This window comes from Saccoglossus kowalevskii, chromosome 3 (assembly GCF_978046115.1).
Source record: "Saccoglossus kowalevskii chromosome 3, keSacKowa6.1, whole genome shotgun sequence".
Taxonomy (NCBI): domain Eukaryota; kingdom Metazoa; phylum Hemichordata; class Enteropneusta; family Harrimaniidae; genus Saccoglossus; species Saccoglossus kowalevskii.
The window spans coordinates 22,124,434-22,149,915 of record NC_140643.1 but is presented as its reverse complement, the minus strand read 5'-3'; the positions used below and the strand labels follow the sequence as shown (position 1 = coordinate 22,149,915).

The 25,482-nt window shown below is 34.6% G+C and overlaps 1 protein-coding gene across 8 annotated transcripts in view; it reads left to right on the top strand.

Annotated features, from left to right (window-relative positions):
• The window catches only part of LOC100368964 (uncharacterized), a 38,236-nt gene that overhangs the window by 7,614 nt on the left and 5,140 nt on the right, over positions 1 to 25,482 (top strand). The window contains exons 3-10 of one of the 8 annotated variants that reach the window (XM_085496884.1): positions 5,613 to 6,017; positions 9,802 to 9,865; positions 16,438 to 16,563; positions 17,916 to 17,990; positions 20,407 to 20,472; positions 22,173 to 22,259; positions 24,147 to 24,288; positions 24,868 to 25,018. In XM_085496884.1, coding sequence (XP_085353010.1) covers positions 5,613 to 6,017; positions 9,802 to 9,865; positions 16,438 to 16,563; positions 17,916 to 17,990; positions 20,407 to 20,472; positions 22,173 to 22,259; positions 24,147 to 24,288; positions 24,868 to 25,018 — 1,116 coding nt within the window. The remainder of the gene's footprint in view (positions 1 to 5,612; positions 6,018 to 9,801; positions 9,866 to 16,437; positions 16,564 to 17,915; positions 17,991 to 20,406; positions 20,473 to 22,172; positions 22,260 to 24,146; positions 24,289 to 24,867; positions 25,019 to 25,482) is intronic. The other 7 variants (XM_085496886.1, XM_085496885.1, XM_085496890.1 and 4 more) reach the window with 7 other exon arrangements.

The following is a 25,482-nucleotide window of genomic DNA, read 5'->3' as shown; positions in this document are numbered from 1 at the left end:
GTTTAATTGTTTTTGTTTTCTCAATAAAATAAAATGTTGTGGGGGTGTAAATGGCAAAAGCCAAGTTACAAAAAAACATCATACCTGAAGCTTATGACTAATTTGTGCGGTAACCCAACTTTCGCAGTAACTTGTCTTTCGCCATTTACACCCCACAACATTTTATTCTATTGAGAAAACAACAACAAATAAACAAGGGACTTTATGCAAGTCTAGCAAACACAAGAAAAACTTGAGTCAGTGCAAAGATACTTACAAGATTGTACCTGATTGGCCACACATCTTCAACATTTTGTTTTTATGAAAATTGCCAATTTTCAAGGGTTCTTTTTCAAACAATTCTGCTCATACATGTGTCTCAAATTCACACTAACCAGTAATTTCCGAACTCGGTTCACAGACGATTTTTTTCTAGCTAATCAATGAAAAGTTGATTATGTCTCAATCCAATTCAAGGTCACCTGGTAGCCATTTTGTTTTTTATCCTTTTTTGTCAACATTTTTGCTTACAGGGTACATCTCAAATTTGATTCACAGACAATTGTGTTTAGCACAACAGCAAAAGCTGATTTGTGTTACAATCAATAGACCATATTCCGTTCACTGCGAGAATCACACGTTATGCGTGAAATCGAACGTAAAAACAGGACAAACAAAGGTCATAGCGTCGTAGTCGCGTCAAACATCGCGTGGGATTCGACAAACGCGAAAGTATTTCGGGGACATTTCCATGCTTAATAATGTGCTGTCCACATTTGATGATAGACAATTTCAATTAAGTGAGGGTATTCGGAAGCAATATTCCTCTGTCGAAGATCGGCCGGTCAATGTAAGCTGCGAAATAAGGAAATTCTAGTTCAAAATTAAATTGTTCGATTTTTGCGGCAGTCGTTCGACGCGCGTCTTTCATGCATCTCGCGAGATCTCGCAATTGTTCGGAAAATCACCTATTCAAAGATGGTACGACTGTCAGCCATTTTGTTTGACAAAACCAAACAATTTTAGTCTTTTCTTTTTTGCACATTTTGCTTACCAGTACATCTCAAATCCAATTAGGTTGAGACTTACTTAAAGACAATTGTGTTCTAGCATATCAACAACGAATGATTTGTGTCACGCTATAATCCAAGATGGTTCACTGGCAGCCATAGACATATCACAAATCAAATTCAAAGTGTATTGTGGGATAGTTATGACTGAATCAAACAGTCATAAAGATCGTGTTTGCTCCTGCAATCTGACATAACTATTCCCCAATGCACTATAATTTGGAATTGCGATATATGTTTTACAATTGGCCAACATATACTAGTACATTAGAGACTTGCACATGTTAAATTGTCTGGCAGTCCAAGTAATTAGTTCAATGTAGAAATGGTACTTGCACTTGAGAATTTTATTTGTCATGTACATGTATTAATGTGCAAGAACAGGGGGGCTATGACATTCTCAATGACTTGTTTTCTTTCAAAGTTGTGTCCCTGACTTTTTGCGGAGTGACATGTCAAGTACTGGAATTATAATTGATGTGACCTTTATATGTCAAGCCATCTGTCTTAATGTTAAAGTAGAAATTACCAACCCATTATTTCTTAATTCCTCATAAAGGTTTGATATGTTTTAGGCATTATATGGCCTGTACCGGTTCTAATGACTATTGTTATAATTAAATAAAATTATTTAATAAAATGATTTAATCCATTTGCAAACGTGTGGTGTTTCAGGTAACATCAATGCATATAACATTTATAACTGTTATTATTATTGTGCATTGAGGCTAAATTGTCTCTATTTCAACATTTCTTACTAATTCTCACTAAGTGCAGGGCTGGACCTCTATTTCGCCGAACATTCTCCACTAGGTCAGGCTGAACTACTTCGTGAAGTGTCGACGGCACCCCTGAGCAGTCAAAACGACTATGCAAAATGCAAAAATCACACTGACATTACTCTGAACTTGTAAATTCAAATGGAGAAATTGTATCATGGATATATTCATGGATATATAATGCCCTAAGGTGTTAAGATGTTTCATGCTTGAGGGTCATTTGCTTATTGAATACTGGCGGCCATCTTTCCTTTTACACACCCGGAACCGCTGTTTTAAGCTATTCTCGTATGTTTGCATATCGGATGGACTCAATTGCATTCACACACGAGAACAAACAACAGTTATCACAGGCTATTAAGTAACGCTCAAACTTTTTGAATATACACATTTTCAGTCATTTAACTATGATTACTCAGTACGGTGTACATGTTAGTTCTACGGTTAAAGAACATTACCAAAGTAAATCCAGAAAGTGTAGATTGCAAAATAACAGGAGAGAACAGTATCTCTAGATGTGCTCGTGTTGATTGTCATGTTGGAAATGGTGTACCGAAATGAATATATTAGTAAATCTTCCAAATGAACATTGAATTCAATGGCGTATTGGGCACTTAGCCTGAGGTAAGCATTGACGCACACTTCCTTAGCCCGTGCTTAGGATCTAGACCGGGTCTTAAAAACGGGCCAGATTCAATCCATACTTAGTATTCCTTAGCCCGTGCTAAGCGTTCGCACACGTTTATTTGACCTCTTGGCCCATGCTAAGGAGCTGTATGTAAACACAACTATATTCTGATAACAGCATTAGGTAACCATGATAAGATATTATCTCACTACTATTTGTGTAGTACCAGATAGTATATGATTTATTGTCATTATGACAAGATTCATTCATGTTTATGGCATGAAAATATTTGGAATTACCGGTGTTATTGGAATTACCGGCGTTATTGGAATTACCGGCGTTACTGGCGTTATTGGAATTACTGGCGTTATTGGAATTACTGGCGTTATTGGAATTACCAGTAATTTGCTTTTGGATTGTCTGTTTAGACCACTGTTATGCATGCTCCTTAGTTAGATTACTGTGCTTTTCACCTCCATATACTGTAGAATACTTTATTTTCGCTTGGAATTTATTTTCGCTGAAGGGATGATTCCGTGAAAATAAAATCCAGCGAATATACTTTTTTTCCTATATTTCACATCAAAATCATCAAAAATCAGTGAAAATAAATTCCATACAAAACGCTCAAAAAGCCTTTTCAGCGAAAATTAATTCCAGTGAAAATAAAGTATTCCACAGTAACATGCATATCATGTTACTGGTATAAAATATATTCACATTCAAGTTGTACATAGCCTGCTATATTTTGCTGAAAGAGATCAGCATATGCAGTAATTTGAAACATGAAACAAGTTTACTTATAATGGCATTTATGAGTTATTCCATATGTCGACATATGTGCCTTTCCATTTTATCTGAGCAATTTTAAAGTTATATTGTTATTTCTGTGTTTATTGTGCTCCCAAAACAGAATTTGAGCAGCAATCCATGACAGGATTTACTGTAGTGAAGACAATAAATAACTACCGGTACATGTAGGGTGATAAACAGTGCAATACGCCAGGTTTCAAGTATAACTCACGAACACCATAACTTTCAGATTTCATTTTTTGGCCAAGTACTCAAAATTAAGAGGACATTCAACTAAGTTTTACTGACATTACAACTTTGAAATCTTGTTTTATATCGTTGTTTGGATCCTGCCTTGGGTGTATGCTAGACAAAACTACCCTAGGAATTACAAAACATTTGAAGTTTGCTTGGACACTGTGGCAACAAAATTGAAATAGTTTGTGATATGAATAATATTAGTATGCATTGCAGACGAAACGTAATAGGCATTTTTTGTAATTAATTTTTAATTTTGTTTAAAGGACTGTACTGAGTAATTATTCAATTTGCTGATAAAAAAAAAATCATCTTACACAGGATTCACTGACTTGATAATGCCCTATGAATGTTGAAAACTCATCTCAAACAAATCGATGTAACCCTTGGTAATTTTCTCTGAAGAACCTCAAATATTATGCAAATACTATTTATGTTGCATTTTGTATATGTCATGTATTGCTACATATGCAAATAAAAGCACCCAATATAGCCAGCAATACCGGTAGTTTATTTACTCTAATTAGAAACTCATCAAAGTAGAATACAAAAATTGCATTAATTTGATTATGGATCGTTAAAATATCACATACTGTAGTTTGACCACATCTGCTATTTATGTACGGCTTTTTAATATCAGTTTAAAATACTTGCATATAATAATTTAATAAGTTACACAGTACATGTGTTGTTTTTTTTCACATTCTTATCTCATTACATCACCATTTATTGTACATTACAATAACATTCTCTCAGTGTTATGTATTCACTGTATACTGTGTGAAAGATACATTTAAGATGATCTCACTGGGGTTAAGTATAGGTCAAAAGGACTTCTATGAAATTCAGTTTTTAAGTCTTCCCATAGCAAAAATTTCAAGCAATCTGATTAAAATCTGATGTAGCTCCAGGTTTTTTAAATTTCCATATATTATTCAGTGTTTGTTTTATTCATTGTACCGTTATATTTTAGTTATATTTGACGTCATTCCTTTTTAATATATATATATATCACCAGGGGTTTTTCTAGAAAAAAAAATGCAAGAGGGAGCACTGCAATTCAGCGATGCCAGCCAGCGAGGGAATAGGATTGTCTCTACCAGGTGTGGAGTTAAAATGGAGCATTCTATGGCTTCCTTGGGGCCACAATTACTATCAAATAGGTCACAGTTGAAGACTGTGGCCACATGTGATCCCTGGTCATTCAGAATTCTATTGTTGCCAGAGAATCTGTTCTCCAGGGTAAGGGGATGCATGGCCATCATGAGGTTCTGTGCCCCTATTCCCTAGTTTAAAAAAATCCCTGATCAGATTTTGGATAGGTGTTCAGATAAAAGAATATTAAATAATAATCATAGCAAGTAATGATTACAAATTAACAAAAATAACATTGAATAAAATAAAGTTTTCAGACACTGCATAATCCAGCAGAAATCACAGCAGTATATGTCCCTTTTTGTTTGTTGTAAAACTTTTCATATTTATAATATTATTTTTGTGATACCATTACCCGTACAGTTTTTAAATTATTCTACAGTAACCACTTTGTATCAGTGTTATTTCCCTGTATCATTGTAAAACTTGTTGCAACTTGACAGTACATGTATATAATGATGTTATCGTGGTTTTGTATTAAGCACTGATGTATGTAATCCACTACTACCTATACATGTACAGTTGTACCTACTTAAGTGCTCAATGTGTTTTTTATTATTGTTTTACAAATACAAAAGTTATCTGTAAACACAACTTTTATTTTGTTTCTGTTTCCATCACCTGTACGTTGTCTCACTTCTCTGTTTTACTTTTGTATGTACAAAGTATATGGTTATAATGTTAGCTGTGGGTCTATAGCTTCTCTTTTGTTTGTTTCTTGTAATGGTATTTTAGTCATTTGCTAGTTGTTATTTTTGGATATTGAAATTTTACCAGCGCAGAAGAGATATACATCTCCCGTAGACTTGCGTAACACAGACATGTGGCACTAAATGGCATCGCAAATAAAAAAAGCTATGGATCGACAGCTATTATAATGTATGTGTAACATGTGACTCCTAACTGTATGTTTCTTTTTATTTCTTTTCCTCCGTCTTTGTGTTTTCCCAGTCATCAGTGTTGAAACCACCTACATCACCTCCATGTTATTCACCTAAATTACCACGTCAGCTCACCAAAATCCCTCCTATGACACTTCCTAAACAAATAACGTCATCCAGAGAAATGAAACCTCCGAACTCACCAAGTTTTCACCGTACAAGACAGTCTCCATGTTCATCGCCTAATCTTTCCTGCTCTCCCAAGTTTTCCCTGAATTCCCCAAAGCTATCTTCATCTCCGAGAATAGCGGGTTCCCCAAGGATTCCAACCGCTTTTCCAATGTCTATTAGAACATCATCATCGTCATCATTTAATCAATCTATTTCATCATCCATGGATGTTTCTCCTCAACAATCTCCACTGTCTCCTCCTGTATCCACCATAACATCACAAACCAAGGACTCTTCTACTGAGGTATGTCTCAAATAATGAAGACACAGATAACATTTGATTCCTCGCTGGCTTTGTCAACCCACATCCAAATATGTCAATCAGCAGAATTTGGAATGTGTAAGACACATGCATGTAATCAACCAATCAAAGAATATCATACTAATGTTATAGATCATTTCATTGGTTGTTGGCAATGCCAGAAAAGTACATGATTTCTGTTTGGCCAGCTGATAATGTATATGTATGTGAACAATTGACAATAGACCAGTAGACACTCAATAATGTACACTGTGTAAATACAGATATAGATGATTTTATTCTACTAAGTATAATGACCCTGTTCATTTCATTCTCTTACACTGCATTATACCCGCATATGTTAAATAATTAATTAATTACTTAATTAACCGTACTCATCCAACCATGCTTAACTATGCACCCACTCATTCAAAAAAAACCTTAAAGCTAGAGAGTTGTCACCTGCGCATGCACAGTAATCGAGTCCCAAGCGACAATAACAACACACGCGAAAAATGCAAAGGCTCATGGGTAGATAGACGCTTGTTAAAAACAATGGCACGCTATGGCCATCTGAACAATGCGCAGGTGACAACTCCCCCGCTTTAAACCATCAAGTCATAAAAAACGGTTATTGAATATACCCCCCCCTCCCGATAGTTTTACTTCTAGTTTCCATTGTGACTAACGTGAAAATGCTGTTCACATAACTTGTTTGTGAAAGTGTTGATTACTTCTTTCACATTTTGTTTACTTTTTAAAAACCACTAGCTTTTAAATAAAAACAATGTTGTTTTTTGTTAAAGTCAATGCCAACTGATCAAATTTAAAAATCAGCATTGTGTTGTAAAAAATGCATCATCATTATTCGGAAATCCTCAGGAAAATGTCAGTGCCAGTACGACGCAGAATTCTGGTTGGTTAATGTCAGACTAGACGGGTCAATTCAAAGGACATTGTTTCATGTCAAATTGTAGAGAAAAAACATCACGGCGGAATTGTTTGGCATCAAGAGTCTGCTTGGCTTTGACTGCTTTCCCACAGACCACGGTTATTAAAGTAAAGTTTTAGTAACCGTACACAGACTTGGTAATCAGTGTTACATTCTCTTACCTGTCATTCAAAATAAATGCATTTGAAGATATCTGTTATGGAGGCTTGTTAAAACAGTCTTTTGATAAACTCAGACATGTTCTGGTTAAATGTAATTTACTACATGTACTGTATCTCTAATCAGATAGCGTTTGCGAGATAACTAATTACCGGTACTTGTAATAGTCTCTGCTCAATGCTGGTTGGTTTTCTCTGACTTGTCTCCAGAGGGCGTAACATATCAAGGCTGTTAATTTAATCTGATATTGAAAATGTCAAATCCCCTTGTCAAATTAACGGTAATAATTCAATTTATAATTTAGAGTGACTAGAATGGTAATGGTCAGATTCAATTTTTTTTATATTCTGCTTATATATACATGCTGTGTTTGGAAAATTTTGTTGAAAAAAAACACACAAAAATGTGAATTTCCTCAATTTAATATAAATAGTGTATTATTATATAGTGACAAAATTTAAGCTTTGTTTATTTAAAACCTGCTGATAGTTGAACAGCTGGTATACTTTGCAGTATACGTGTATTTTAATATAACATCTATGTATTCAAAGTGCATTTCATACAGCAAAGTGTTTGAATAAAGCTAGTGCTTTCTGATTCCTACGAAATGTATTATCTATTTAAAAAAGCATTTGCAACAAAATAGTCACAAACTAAAATACTCAAATGGTATAGTAAAGTCGGGTCTAAGTATAAGCTCTGTGCTTTTTCATTCAAATTGCTTGTGGAAAGTCGCGTCATTCATAACTTCCTACTGATCTGCGTTAATTGCTTGTAGCTCAATTGACATTCACAAAGGTACTCTTTGAAACATGCATTGAATACAAAAATAATAGATGATTTTCCGTACAATTGCGAGATCTCGCGAGATGCATGAAAGACGCGCGTTGAACGTCTGCCACAAAAATCGAACGATTTGATTTTGAACTAGAATTTCTTTATTTCGTAGCTTACATTGACCGGCCGATCTTCGACAGAGGAATATTGCTTCCGAATACCCTTACTTAATCGAAATTGCCTATCATCAAATGTGGAAATATTTTCGCGTTTGTCGAATCCCACGCGATGTTTGACGCGACTACGATGCTATGACCTTTGTTTGTCCTGTTTTTACGTTCGATTTCACGCATTTTGCGTGATTCTCGCAGTGAACGGAAAATGGTCTATTCTGCTTTACTGGTACTTAGTATCAGTATCTCCCAATGGTGGCTTTAGAAAGTCAATGTTTTAAGAGCAAAATTAACAGAATGTATTACTATAAAATTATCTATAAATAATATTTGAGCATGAAACCCCTCAATAAAATATTGCACAACCTTTCCAAGCAAAATATGAATATTAAATTTTAATTATCCGTAGTGTGAATTTAAATTGGTTATTATACTGGAGTTATCAAATCTCTTGGGAGCTCTCTTAGCACTCTTTGGGTACAAGTATCATGAAGGGCAGATTGTGGTACATGGTGGCCACATACTGGTAACAATAATGAATGATTTACTTCTCATGCCCTTCTTGATAATATACAATTAATACAATCTATGTATTTTGTGATTTGCATTTCCAATGGTTTTAATAAGCTGATTCAGCAAAAAAAAAATAGTAAATTTTAATACTGTTTCGGAAACCATCAGGCATACAATATTGTAATACTGTTCAAAGCACAAAAAGAATTCTATTTACATCCCCTAACTGTACCCCCCCCCCTCTAGATAACTATAAGTGTTCTTATGAGGGACATGTATAATTAAATTGGGCAGCGCTGGAGGGTTAGGGATAGACTGGCCCAGACATGGCAATTTTATAGTTTTTACTTAAATTTTGGTTTGATGCAAAATTATCATAACTGGTCTATTCTTTGGCGTATTCATTGCTATTAATTATTCATGATATGCAGTGAAGTTACAGAGCACTTCCAAAAGCGGAAAGTAGGTGTGCGTTTGCGCAAAAAATGCATGCGTTGTAGTTGTGTTGAACAGGTCAGATCAAAAGCTGCCTTTCTTATTGGTTGCCGCTTATAATTAAGGATACTTATTAGCATATTTATGGTGACAAATATAGAGGGCACTACAGAGCAGACCTGTTTATATGGAAATTTCACGTCAACATGAAAGATTCTACACACTCAATCCTCGAGAATTTATCATATAAAATAATAAAAAGGCCATGACTGGGCCAGTCTAGGTTGAGGGGCGCAAAACATGAGAACAACACAATATAAACACTGACTGAACCCCACATAATACCCCCCCCCCCCCCAAAAAAAACAAACAAACAAACAAACAAACAAACAAACAAACCTAAACTGAGTACTACCAGTATTGAAGTTTTCTCTTTTGCTTATAAACTTGTTTATGTAAAGGCAAATCTATAATCAGGCTTACTAAATAAAATAAAATTACTTTATTTGCTTGCAATGTGAGAGTTATGCTTATTCTTGCCAAGGGATGGTTATCTGATTCTATGGAATTTGCACATCCTTTAACTTTTCCACTTCACCATCCTGCTGTAACCTAAGCTACCGCCTTTCCTGTAAAAAAGATGTAACATGCTGTTCATTGTTAGAAATAGTCTATGATGTAAAATAATTACTATATGCTTTTACCATTCTACTGTGTGTGTTGTGTACCAGTGTTCTTCACCATATTGTATCATCTTCTATATCATTGTATTTTGCAGCAAGAACACAATATTCATCTTCAGGCATTGTTAGAACTACAGAGAAAAGTTAAACCTATTCCAGGTATGTAGCATACAATATTTTATGTGTTGATTCTGATTAACTTAAATGTCTTGACTGTTTTCAGGCACATATTAAACACATTTGCGATTTGATGTGTACTGTAAAATACTTTATTTGAGCTGGAATTAATCATCGCTAAAAAGGTTTTTTGGGTGTTTTGTATTGAGTTTATTTTCCCTGATTTTTTATGAGTCTAAAATATAAGAAAAAGAGTATGTTCACTGGATTTTATTTCACTGAATCATCCCTTCAGCGAAAATACTGAAAATAAATTCAAAGTGAAGGTAAAGTATTTTACAGTAGATAAGGAAGATAATACTTACACCGAAATTCATTTTAATGAACCTTTTTTATAGCTGTTTACTATGTTCAGGACAATAGTATCCTTCAATTTTTAAACAGATAATAGAAGTACTTGAAATCTCATTTCGTTTCCTCGCATGTTTTTTTGTTTTTCTGAGGAAAAGTCTACATAGCGATTGTTACACATTACCATTTATTACATTAACAACCTGTGACTATCCATACACATTTTCATTAGAGTTTTAAGCATGCCATATATTTTACACTCATTCTGACCAGCATATCGAAACGCAACACCACCTTGTTACCAGTGGATGGTGTTTTCATCTTAGGTAAAGTATTATGTGTACATTTGGATGAACTCCATTCTAAAAGCAGAAACCACTACATGTATCAAATGTCAAAATGCAGACTGGTACAGAACACAAACCATAGTCAGACTAATAACTAAGGGAGGGGAGGACAAATTCAATTGTGGTTTGAAGATTAATGTTTAAATGCTAGGAATTTGTTGAGAGCTTAGTAGGTGAACAGGTACTCAGGAATATGTCTAATCTGTTTGTTCATTTTAATCCAATTGTCATACATTCAACTTGAAATATTGCCTTGTTTATTTTTCTTGACCAGCAAATACGTTACAAATGTCACAAAATGGCACATACTACGGTAGTACTTTTTATTTCATAGTACTTTTTATTTCACTGACTTCCGTGTCAATTACTTTATTACATTTGGGGGAACTTGAATGGTGAACAAAATTTGGTAGGCAAAAATTTGGTGAGCAAAATTCGGTGTGCAAAGTTTTTCAAGTTAGCAGAATTTTTGCTCACCAAATCAGTTAAGTAATCTTTGTCGTAAATAGTAAGAAAATTTTCCCGGAAAATGGAAAAGGACCCACACTTTGAACTGAATGAGGGTGGGAAGAAGTATCAGCCAGCATTTAACATATACTCTGGTGCACACTGCACTATGCACATAGATTATTAGCTAGTGCAAGTAAACTCAAAATATAATGTGCACGCTGTGCATGTAGAAATTAACACAACATTTTCTCATTATATTCACTAAAGCCTAAATTAAGTTCAACCAACATTGTAAGACAACTAAAAAAAGCAAATTCTTTCGTGATCACATCAATAGAGAACCTGTAAATTTTGTTTAAACTTTAAAAGTGGTGCATTTCACAATAAGTTAGTGCAGGTAAATTTCAAATTCAACATGCACACTATGCATGCAGGGAAAAAATTCTATTTCAATCCCTGATATATATTTAAAAATTCAGTGAGTTCTTAAAATGTGGTATTGAATTACACATACCGCCATATTGAAAACAAGAAAGTGTTAACAACAAAAAGTTCTGGATACCTGTGTACATAAATTAATTCACTCTTGATTTCAAGAGAATGTTTTGCTCACCGTTCACAACAAGAATTTTTTATCTGATTTGCTCACCACTTATTCAACCTTGTTTATTATTTGTATGTTCTAAGAATGCCAGCATATATTATTACAAACTGTAATTGATATTAGCATATATTTTTTTGGGACTTTGTCCCAGTGAAAGGTCACATTCTATTCACAGTAGGGTGTACTGATACTAATTAATTCAACACCTGAATAGTCTAGTTGAAAGTATTTTAAAGGATATTATTTCAAGAGTTGTAATCTGTTTAACTCAGTGCCTACAACACACTCTCCTACTTAAACTTCGTTGACAATCCATGATCACTGATTCTTTCATTTTTAGAACACCAAATTTAGTTTTTGTCAACAAAATTCAAGCTGCATAATTACTATGATATCATTCTATATTTATTTCCTTATTTATTTAGCTCTGTATTGTGCGAAAACACCAGGATATCATTCTATATTTATTTCCTTATTTATTTAGCTCTGTATTGTGCGAAAACACCAGGATATCATTCTATATTTATTTCCTTATTTATTTAGCTCTGTATTGTGCAAAAACACCAGGATATCATTGTATATTTATTTCCTGCTGGTTAAAGGATTCCTGGAGGGATTCTCACCAATCACTTCTCTCCCTAATCCATCCACACAAACATTTGCAATCGGTGCAGCCATCATGTTCTCTCACTCAACAATATTGCCAGAGGACCTAAAGCTCTGTTTTGTGCAAAAACACCAGGATATCATCCTATATTTATTCCCTGCTGGTTAAAGGATTCCTGGAGGGATTCTCACCAATCACTTCTCTCCCTAATCCATCCACACAAACATTTGCAATCGGTGCAGCCATCATGTTCTCTCACTCAACAATATTGCCAGAGGACCTAAAGCTCTGTTTTGTGCAAAAACACCAGGATATCATCCTATATTTATTCCCTGCTGGTTAAAGGATTCCTGGAGGGATTCTCACCAATCACTTCTCTCCCTAATCCATCTAGACAAAAGTTTTTCAGTTAGTGCAGCCATCATGCTCTCTTTATACCTTAAAATATTGCCAGAGGACCTAAAGCTCTGTTTTGTGCAACAACACCAGAATGTCATTCTCATATGTACAATTAATTTCCTTTGGGTCAAAGAATTCCTGGAGGGATTCTCACCATTCACCTCTCTTTAATCCATCTAAACAAACGTTTTGCAATCATGCTCTCTTACTTTACAATATTGTCAGAGGATCCAAAGCTCTGTTTTGTGCACAGTACCATAATTACTCTATTAGAGGTGCATGTTAAAAAAAAGTGCATTTATTATATGCTTGATTATTAAAATATGAATGACCATAAGTTTTGACCATAAATATACCTCTGGAATTTATGTAAGCATGTTCACTACTACGCTACTGTACACCTTTTCCCAAACAATTGCAGCAACCGTATACTCGTATACATGTACAATAAAATGACGGTCATATATATATTCTTTAAAGGTACCGGAAAAATAGAGCATATATTTTCTTAATTAACCATATCAAATTTATAATATTCCAGCATTTGTAGATTCAAATATTATATAAAAATCCAATTATAATTGAGACATGTACATTGTACATCTATACTATCCTCTATTTAATATAGATAAGTCAAACTGGGGGCAGTCCATCTCAATCACAGCTTCAATTAACTGGGCTCTGCCAGAGGGAAAACCTCAGAAGCATGCATATGACCTTTTATTGATTGTCACATGACATACACCTACCAACTCCATGTAAGGCAATACGCATACAGTGAATACTCGCACGTCAGCTGACTAAATTACATCACTATGCCGTCTATTGTCATAAACCTGGTACACATGTCATATGATAAAGGATTTCATTTAGTCACATCGCATGCATTGAACATACATATGTTAATATCACATCTGTCATGTACACTGCTGGGAAATTGCCAACGTGTACCGGTATGTATAGATTTCCTTCCTTTGCTGTGTTTTTTCCGTTAAAATCTACCAAATATAAAAACAGTGGTAACTGATGCAGATTAATAGAAATCAATATTTTTTGCAGATGTAATATTATACTGATTTCATCGTCAGAGTTGACAACTCTTTCTCGGGGTCAAGTATGAACAACCTTGTTAGCGTTTAGCATTTTAGCAACGTTTTGCTACAAATAATTATATAAAAATTATTATTATTCTGTAAACTGTTAAATTTGATGATTTATTATAGGATGTGATGTTGAAAATTTTCTGTGATTCTCTGTCTAGAAGGCACCAGTGAAATATTCAATGTTAAAGAGTTTTTCAATATATCTCTGAAAATTTACAGTCTTTACACAGCCAATGCAAACAATAGAAATTGACCATAAAAATTAATAATAAAAAATGGCTCAAAACATGCCCTTATTTGATTGTTAGGTGGATGTATAAAATGCAAGGCATGGAATGGATGCTTAAAAACCAAGCCTTAAATTTTACATTGCATGTTCTGGTGCTCTGAGTACATGTATTAAAATGTGATAATCCCCCCCCCCCCCCACTCAGGATCCATAGGGGGCCGCATGCGTGTTCCCATTTTCTCGGGAAAGAGGGTACTTTTTGACGATCTGTCTCGGGAACATTTTCCCGAGAAAATCGTAGAAAAGGGGGTATTTTTTGCTTGTTTTCCTGAGATTTTCAAAATAGGGGGTGTATTTCAAAACACTTCCCGAGATATACAAAAAAGGGGGGTTTAAAAGGAGTTCTAGACTGAAAAGTTCCCTAGATAGGGGGTGAAATTCATCGGAAAAGCCCGTGAAAGGGGGGTTAAATTTTCTTCTTTTCCCTAGATAGGGGGGGTCAAAAAAAATGAGGGAACAAGCATAGGCCCCCCCTAAATATAGGGAGTGGGGGGTGATAATTGAGAACAGAAAACAATGAATATAGAAAACATGTTGAAAAAAATTCCAGTTCACTACATTTACTATAATGACAGAAAGAGCATAGATGTGGTCATGGTTGTGATTGAATTGAAATGAAAAATCAATAAAAGTACATCTGTGACATGATTGTGTTTCCATTTTTCATTGAAAACATGGGCAACAGATCCTGCCTATGTGCATCTGATCTAAGCTATGTATTTTGACTGATCCCAGCAGCGGGCTCCCCTGTTGTTTGCCAAATAAAGTACCTTTACCAATTGTATATGTTGTGTTATAAATAATGATTTATTGAGGTTTTTAGACTTTATCTGGGTTTTTTCTTTATGTATGCATTTTACTAATAATGTAGAATGTGCACATGTCTTGAATTACCTGTATAACCCTAGATGTCATGTTAAATCCACAGTATACATAAATATTGTAATGTATACTACCTAGCAGTTTTTTCAAGGTACTATTGTGCTACTTATTCCTCCTTCACATCCTCATTGATATGTACCTCATTCCTTTATAATCACTTTTACAGTACGTGCAGCTGTAATGCAGACACCTGTAAATTGATTCAACCTTATACGCTACATGTAGATTAGTGTGTTATCTGATAAACCATCGAAATAGCCAAACTTGCAATGACATACTAGTGCATCCATTTGCCATTATTATACAATTCATCTACATACAAATTTATAGTACTGTGATTAGACTAACACCTGCTTCCTAGAAAACTACTGTCTAATGCTTTATATGTGAAGCTTATGACTACTAAAAACTAATTTTACTTTTAATCTTTAACTCATTCTGCCTGTTTTTCTGAAGTGAGTTTATTCATTATCAAATTCAACAGGAACTGCATGCATCATTTAGTACATCAAAGAATGTGCGTGTGTTATATCCAAATGAGTTTTTTGAAAATTAAATCCGCTGATTTATTCTAGTCACAAGGGAATGACGGAGGAAAAGCTATTAGCTTTTATGTGTTTAGACCCATAGTTCATTTAGTGTAAAATACTTTATTTTAGCTGGAATTAATTTTCGCTGAAAAGAGTTTTTGGGTATTTTGTATGGAATTTATTTTCGCTGATTGCTGACAAGTTAAATTTAAAATATAGAAAAAAAAGGTATATTTGCTGGATTTTATTTTCACTTAATCATTCCATTAGCGAAAAATAGCGAAAATTAATTCCAAGCGAAAATAAAGTATTTTACAGTATTGTACATCCATGGCGCAACATTTTCGGAGGCCACGAAAACCAATGCTCCACCTGACTGAGAAGATGCTTCTCCTAGTAACTGAGGTATCCTGTGTGACTGTTTTAATTAATGCCCCTGCCCCTTTGCACCATTCAAAATATTTAGATATTTTAGGAATTTAAAACCTAAATTTGAGTGACTTGAGGGCTGTATTCATCTACTAATTATCTTGTAACATTTTGTATTCCACCAATATCATTATAAATTATTACCAAGCCAAACATCCAATTTCACTTCATCACTTCCTGTTAATTATAAAATCCAACACACTCCATACTGTCGTGTGTCATTGTCAAAAAGTAAGCTGCCTGGTGTCATCTAAATGGTTTAAAAAAATTGGAATGCATTGTCAAATTATAATGATAACATTTATAATACCAAATTAACTAATATTATTATTTGTTTGCTGATTATTAGTTTGTTGCTTCACTATTTTATCTTCACTTTTCTATTCTCATTCAAAATAAATTGGTTTGCTGTTTATTTACCCAGAAAATTAATATGTATTAATAACAACAGCAAAAACAGGTGTTATTTATTTATTTATTTATTTGTTTGTTTGTTTGTTTGTTTGTTTATTTGCTTGTTTATTTATTTATTTTCTTGTTTTTTTATTTATTTATTTGCTTGTTTTCTTGTTTATTTGTTTTTCTATTATACTTTCTTTTGTCATCTGTTTACTATTTACTAGCCCATGTTGTGAAAGCTGCACTAGGCGCAACTAATCAATTAACCAATCAGAAGGGAGATGCTTTAAGTAATGAGGATGACAATGATGAGGAGAATGCTAAAGATGGTGTTCCTTATCACCATAAATGTAAGTGCATGCTATAATGCTTGCAACCTGCTATTAATATAATATCCTTTAACATTGCTTTTGTTTGTATTTATTTTTTATTTTGGCATAGTTTTGTTTTGCCTTGGACGACACTGCAAATATTATTATTTCCATGTTTGGGGCATTGTTGTATATTATCCCTTAAGGCAGCTATAGGTCTGTGATTCAAACATTCTCTAAAGTCACTAAGCATGCTACATTGTAATATAACAATATATACATCACCTGGAAGCCCGTCTGGTAGTGCATGATCCATACCAGTAGGATTACCTGATAGGCAATTTTGCACTTTTTTGATCATTCAAACTATTGGAAACACATTTTTAACACTTTCAGTCACACAAATAACCTATGAATATGCTGTAGGCTAAGAGTGTACTGCAAAAGCCATGATGCCAATGCTGCAACATTCTGAATATCATTATTTTTTTAGTTCTGTTGATACGATTTGAACACTTGGTGGCGGTATACTAAAGATATGCGGTGACCTTTCCGTTCTGAATTGCCGTAGATGTTTATTATTATGCCCATGCATCACTTGGTAGACATGTGATTTCAGTATAGAATTTTGTGAATATCGTAATTTAGAAGACTAACAAATGATAAACCTACGACTAGTCGTCCCTTCAATACATTTATTAATAAAATATTGTATTATGTAAGTGTAATGAAGTAATTAATTTTTTTTAAAGAATTATTTTTTAACTCACCTATTACTGATACATGTAGTACCCCTCATAAACAACACTTTCAGTCCCTAAATGCTAGTTCCACTAAACCAACAAGAATCTTCTTACAGTACTAACATGTATGTTCAAAACTGTAGTAATAATGTCAATATTTATTGCAGCACGTGCTTCTCATGTATAGGGTTGAATCATTTGCATATGTGGGGAAAGGATAGAGAATTTGCCAGCAGAAATGAGGAAAACAATTTCCTACACCAACCATGTACTGTATTTACTCTATTAGAAGCACATCACCAATAGCATGTAAATCATAAATATGGAAAATATGGTATTTCCGAAAAATACTTTTTGCCCATTCCTTTAAAATCCAGCATTTCAGAATGCCCTTCTGAGTGCGCTCTGGTGAATTCCTGTGTAAATATATAGATAACACAGAGTTCTGTCTCATCACTGAATGTCTGTCACCATGTCTTCAGTAAATTACCATGAGAACTTGCATGCCAAGCCTGACCTGTATGTAAGGCCAGCCCAAAGCCCTCCAGAAATATTCACTGGTTCATTATTCATAGATTTTTCCAAGGTTCACAATAATTTAGTCTATCCTCGTATATCTTTAAGTAACACATTGGTGTTTTCTGACAGGTAATGTTAATACCAGTGATTATCAATATACTGATAAAATGGATGACATCAATATAACTCCTTACCATCATCAGTGTAAGTGGTACATCATGGGATTGTTTATAATAATGCATGCACTTCAACAATGAATGTTTTTGTTTTGTGTTATAGTCCTATAATTGTCTTGTGATGAGATGTTATCAGTATTACAACTTATACTTGACCTCTCGGAGGTTGTACATCCTGGTATAAATTGACTGTCATTGAGAATATGTTTTCAAATTAATCCAAAAGTAAAATAAAAAACAGTTAAACTTTGCCAGAATTATGTATAATATTGTAAATTATTGCGATAGAATAACAATACTCACAGAAAGATTCAGGATGTGTGACTTTCGGAGGTGATGCATAAAGCCTATTATGTATGTGCAAAAAAATGAATTTGAAAATTCTAAGAAAAAAAAAAAACTTAATCACACCACATACCCAATGTAAACAATGGTCTGTATCAACGGCTTATTTCAACTTATGTTGAAATACTTGTTATGCAAAATCAGACCCGCTGATCAAAAAAATAATTGAAAACCTTAACTTAGATTTATGTCATGTTGTAGTTATCTTGTTTGCTTCATGCCCCATCACAATGATATAGTTTCTGACTACCATTGATATTAAATTTTGTAAAAGATATATATTTACTGTACACATATACCACACATGTAGTTATTTTAATTTTTTTTTACAGCTAAAATATGCAGCATAAAAAACATTTAGTATTCATTTTACTTGCTTAATTGTTATTTAATTATATAATGATGATCTTGCAAATATATTTATATTTTTCACCCAACTAAATGTATAAAAACATGTATTATTCAAACCAATGTATGCCCTCATGTGTTGAAAATAGACTATTAATGTATGTGTGTATTCTATGATGACTTAAATACTGTGTTTCATTTTTTGTTCATCATGAGATCCTGCTTTATGCATTAAATTAAACATAAAAACAGGAGAAAAACAGGTCATGTCATTGTAATGACATCAAAACATCATATTTGATGATGATCAATTTGGATGAAGGGAAGGTATCTCACCACAACATTCCCGTCTCACTGATCAGCATTCCCCTCTCACTGATCAGTATTCCCCTCTCACTGATCAACATTCCCCTCCTACTGATCTACATTCCCCTCCTACTGATCAACATTCCCCTCCTACTGATCAACATTCCCCTCTCACTGATCAACATTCCCCTCCCACTGATCAACATTCTCCTCTCACTAATCAACATTCCCTTCTCACTGATCAACATTCCCTTCTCACTGATCAACATTCCCTCTCACTGATCAACATTCCCCTCTCACTGATCAACATTCCCCTCTCACTGATCAACATTCCCCTCCTACTGATCAACATTCCCCTCTCACTGATCAACATTCCCCTCCCACTGATCAACATTCTCCTCTCACTAATCAACATTCCCTTCTCACTGATCAACATTCCCTTCTCACTGATCAACATTCCCTCTCACTGATCAACATTCCCTCTCACTGATCAACATTCCCTCTCACTGATCAACATTCCCTCTCACTGATCAACATTCCCCTCTCACTGATCAACATTCCCCTCTCACTGATCAACATTCCCCTCTCACTGATCAACATTCCCCTCTCACTGATCAACATTCCCCTCTCACTGATTAGCATTCCCTTCTCACTGATCAACATTTCCCTTCTCACTGATCAACATTCCCTTCTCACTGATCAACATTCCCCTCTCACTGATCAACATTCCCCTCTCACTGATCAGCATTCCCCTCTCACTGATCAACATTTCCTTGTAACTGATCAACATTTCCTTCTCACTGATCAACATACCCCTCTCACTGATCAACATTCCCCTCTCACTGATCAACATTCCCCTGTCACTGATCAGCATTCCCCTCTCACTGATCAACATTCCCCTCTCACTGATCAACATTTCCTTCTCACTGATCAACATTTCCTTCTCACTGATCAACATTCCCCTCTCACTGATCAACATTCCCCTCTCACTGATCAACATTCCCCTCTCACTGATCAACATTTTGATATTGAGATGTAAAAACGGGAACTCAAAATCAGGTGTGGCAGACAGTCAGTGATTTTCATGCAAGATGCAAGATCTCACAATGAATGGGAAATCACCTATTTGAATGTTTTTCTGTAGTACACATTGAATAGCTGCTGGTATATGTTATTTTTGCAAATTTGATTTATTGCATGAATTATTGGTACTTTGATTTTGTTTAAATTTCATAAAGTGCACTGTATGAATTAGCCTTGCTGAATTAACTACATTATTGATTTAGTGAAAATGCAGCACTGCAAAGTTTGCGAAACTATCATACCTTGCTAAAAAGGCATGTGTCTCACTGAAGAGACAGTGCTGTAACCCCCTTCCGCACATATATAACATACTCATGTGTGACAGAACATCCAACTTGATTGCAATTCACCATCCTCTATAGGTATTGCTGCTGATGCTGTGATTGATGACGGCAGTGATGATAGTGATCTTCCATTCCATCTGAAGTGTAAGTTACAAGACGCAATAGTCTAATTCGCCTGAACCCTATGCTTTCACTAACAAACCCTGTTTTCTTACTTTAATCATCACTTTTCTTTCAGTTGAATTCCAGAACAACTATGACTGCATTTAATCTCTTCTAGTTTTTGATATCTACTTTTCTCTGACAGTTGCTTTCTTACCATGTCGCACCAGCTTTTGCTATGTATTCTGTACCTCTGCTGCACATACGTTGGCAAATCCCTAGTCTTTTATACAGTGGTTGTTAATTTCAATTTTTATTTATTTGAGACGGAAGTGTAGAAAGCTGTTCATATGTGAACGTGATGTTATTGAAAAAGCGAAATATACATTGCAAGAGAAATATTTGACCATTCATGGAAGCTTTGAGTGTGGTCTGGTACATTTGATCATTCAAGGGAGCTTTGAGTGTGGTCTGCTACATTTGATCATTCATGGGAGTTTTGAGTGTGGTCTGGTACATTTGATAATTCAAGGGAAGCTTTGAGTGTGGTCTGGTACATCTGACCATTCAAGGGAGCTTTGAGTGTGGTCTGGTACATTTGATAATTCAAGGGAAGCTTTGAGTGTGGTCTGGTACATTTGATCATTCTTGGAAGCTTTGAGTGTGGTCTGGTACATTTGATAATTCAAGGGAAGCTTTGAGTGTGGTCTGGTACATTTGATAATTCAAGGGAAGCTTTGAGTGTGGTCTGATACATTTGATCATTCTTGGAAGCTTTGAGTGTGGTCTGGTACATTTGATCATTCTTGGAAGCGTTGAGTGTGGTCTGGTACATTTGATCATTCATGGGAGTTTTGAGTTTGGTCTGGAATATTTGATCATTCATGGGAGTTTTGAGTTTGGTCTGGAATATTTGATTTTTCATGGGAGCTTTGCTTGTGTCTGGTACATTTGAATATTTGTTAACCGTCCAGTTTTTCCTGGCAGATCATGAAGGGAATAGTCATGAAGTCTTTCTCCTAATTATTTCATTATATCTGTTTGAATCCTGACAGTTTTGAAACAGTTATAATAGCTTTAGTGTTCTGTTATGTATATCAATTAGTTGAAAAGAGTTATTAATAGAACAGTTGTGTTTCAGAACGATTGTTGAAGTTTGAAAGTATGATGGTGTGGGCTTGAAACCTGCCTTTATTTGTCTCAGCAAATATCATACATATATCTATCACTACATTGTCATTATTAATTTAGTGTTGTTTGGTCATCAATATTTCCTAATATGGTAAATCCTTTTTTATTTCGATTATTTATTTTGGCTTCTTAAAAACTGTTTCACAGTTCATTTCACAGTTTCAAATATTTTGTTGAAAACTTGATCCCATAACCAACATCTGAAATTGACATTACTTTTGTAATGCAAAATATTTTTTATTTATATACCCCCTGCTTCTATAAGACCAAAAAAAAATTGTTTTGTTGCCCTCAGCGACCGACTGAAAAATATGAAATATCGGGTTGCGTTTTTTTTTCCCATTGTTGTTTATTTTGGCCTAATACTCTTATGAACCTGTGGTATAATCTGAGTGAATGTGACTTGATAGTGTTCAATGTTCATACCACCTGTTGTACCACAAGTTGTACCACAAGTTTTTTTTTCACCTTGATGAAAATATCATCAGCTGCTTGTGTTATTCATGTCATGATACTAATGTAATCATCTTCATCTCATCCACGTTCTGTAGTTCCACCTCCTGATGAAGCCCCGCCTACTCCAGACTACGACTTAGAGGATTATCAGTTTGATGACATGACTCCATTTCATCATAAGTGTAAGTTTCATGAGATCAAAGAAACTGTTACCATGGCAATGGTCATTCACATCACTCATCAGTATCATCTCACTGTAGCCAAGGATACTGTTGTCAGGATTTAAAGTTTGACAATTAATACGTTAAGCAATTATCGTATTTCTATAAACTTTTTTCTTCTGTTATTATTTAATTAATCTTTTGTTTCAGTTTATTTTGAAGACTAATCTTGCCCCACTGATAATTTTATTTTCTGTTATCTTCTTTTCTGTTTCAGTTGACCTCAACGTGATTTTATCATTTTTCTCACTTTTTCTATCACACCAGGTGTTCTTGCATTGTGATTTCCCTCATATATTTATTTAGTCCAAAGTGTACTAGATAGACATATTTTAGCTATATTCTGTATAAATAGCTTTCTTTGTCATAAACTGCTAACAGAAATTGAGATATTTTAGTTATTTTCTGTACAAATAGGTTTGTTAGTCATAAATTTCCAAAAGATATTGGCTCATTTTAAAATTTCTATAGTTTAAATACCCGACACATAATAAACATAACTATTGTGTTCAGATGAATTATACACTCATATAATAGGTACAGAAATAAATTGGCTCATTAAGTCTGTACTGTCTGTCTGTGATTGTAGGCACATGATTCATATTTCGAGCCATTGACTAAATGTATGTACATTTATAACATTTTATAGAAATTAGTGCCATTCACTTTGAGTGAGTGAGTGTGCGTATGTGATAGAATGATCTGTAAGTGAAAGACTGTTAGTTGCATAGAGCTTAGCTTCACTGTCTATTGATGCAAATCGCAAACACAGGTTAATTTGAGGATACTGTAAAATACTTTATTTTCACTTGGAATTAATTTTTGCTGTTTTCACTGAAGGAATGATTCATTGGAAATAAAATCAAGTGAATATACCTTTTTTCCAATATTTTACATTCAACTCATCAAAAATTAGTGAAAATAAATTCCATACAAAACACCCAAAATGTCTTTTCAGCGAAAATAAAGTATTTCACAGTAATAAATGAAACGAGCAAACAAAACCTGAACTTGTTTCTATGAAAAAAATGACTAAAATGGCCAATTTTAAACAGTCAATTACAATTAAAGGACAATAAGACAAAGTTTCAGTAAATTCCTGTTCCAAAATAAATAAATTGCATACAAAACACCCAAAAAGTCTTTTCAGCGAAAATTGATTCAAGCTAAAATAAAGTATTTTACAGTACTTTCTTGCATGTCCCTCTGCTGACCCATACAGGCCGTATTTAAGTTTAGGATGGTCATGTTATTTGGCTGATCAGATTACAGGTCTTTGTAAAGTCACAAAAAGAATTTGTCTATTGAAGCGTGATCAGAACAATGGGTGTGGCAGGTGACTGGTTCTCACTGGTTTGGATTGGTTTAGGCCTTGTTTTCCCCTATATGTATATTTCTAGAGCTATGGAAATGTGCATTCTATTCATTACCCATATGTTTACAAAAATAATTAGCTCAAAATAAATATACAAGTTTTTTACATGAGGAAAGTATACATCTTGTTAGCTGGCATCTATCAAAAAGGTAATTTTGCACTATTTAAGCTAAAATTGTGGTATCCGATTAGAATCTTTGGAAATTATAGATATAAATCATATTTGGTGACTGTGAGAAAGTGGTACGGGTATTGACTGGAATTGAAAATGGAGAAATGGTTGTGTTGTTTAAATCTTTAATCGATTATGTGCGAAACGTTGATTTGGACATGGAGATAAAAAGAAATTTCATGATTTGAAAAACCCTTCTGTGTTTCTTGTATTCTCAACATTTTACTGGAGTAATTTGCTGAAATGTGTGACATTAAATTACATATTTCTAAAAATACTTATTGTGTTTTGTATAATGCAGACCACATCAATGCAGAAGACAGTTTTCCGTTCCCTCCTGATGAAGAAGATGTTGAAATCAGACCGAAGCCGTTACCAAACCCAGTATTACAGTCAAAAAAACACCAGGAATTGCATAGGGAACTAAAATTAATAAGTAAAACGTAAGATTTCTATTCATATCCGTTTAATTCACATTCTTATAAAAGCTGGGTTTTTTTTGCTACCATCATTTAGTGGGCACATACCAAACATTATGCAGTGACCCTCGATGGTTTCCAATAGGTGATTTTTCGTACAATTGCGAGATCTCGCGAGATGCATGAAAGACGCGCGTCGAACGTCTGCCGCAAAAATCGAACGATTTGATTTTGAACTAGAATTTCTTTGTTTTGTAGCTTACATTGACCGGCCGATCTTCGACAGAGGAATATTGCATTCGAATACCCTTACTTAATCGAAATTGCCTATCATCAAATGTGGGCAGCACATTATTAAGCATGGAAATGTCCCCGAAATACTTTCGCGTTTGTCGAATCCCACGCGATGTTTGACGCGACTACGACGCTATGACCTTTGTTTGTCCTGTTTTTACGTTCGATTTCACGCATAACGCGTGATTCTCGCAGTGAACGGAAAATGGTCTATTTGACGATTTTAGCTGTTCTAAAAAATAAACGATAAACCTATAATGTGTGATTTTAACATTTGGTGTTATTGTTTTCATGTAACTGTTATCCTAGGAATCCAAAGGGTTTTGATAAACCTGAGTTAACAAAAGCATTTGCAGCCAGAAAGTCTGCAGAAAGAGAAAAAGAAAGAGAAGCACAAAAGAAAAAGAACCGAACGAGTTTAGACATTAAATTAATGAAACAACAAGAACGATTAAAAGAGGTACTTGTTATTTACGATTATTATCCCTTGTGTTCAATAACATAAAATATTGTATTGCCTTAGTGTTTACTGTGGTCTGGTGCATTTGATCAATCATGGGAGCCTTTACTGTGGTCTGGTGCATTTGACCAATCATGGGAGCCTTTACTGTGGTCTGGTCATTTGACCAATCATGGGAGCCTTCACTGTGGTTTGGTGCATTTGACCAATCATGGGAGCCTTGACTATGGTTTGGTGCATTTGACCAATCATGGGAGCCTTTACTGTGGTTTGATGCATTTGACCAATCATGGGAGCCTTTACTGTGGTCTGGTGCATTTGACCAATCATAAGAGCCTTTACTGTGGTCTGGTGCATTTGACCAATCATAAGAGCCTTTACTGTGGTCTGGTGCATTTGACCAATCATGGGAGCCTTTACTGTGGTCTGGTGCATTTGACCAATCATGGGAGCCTTTACTGTGG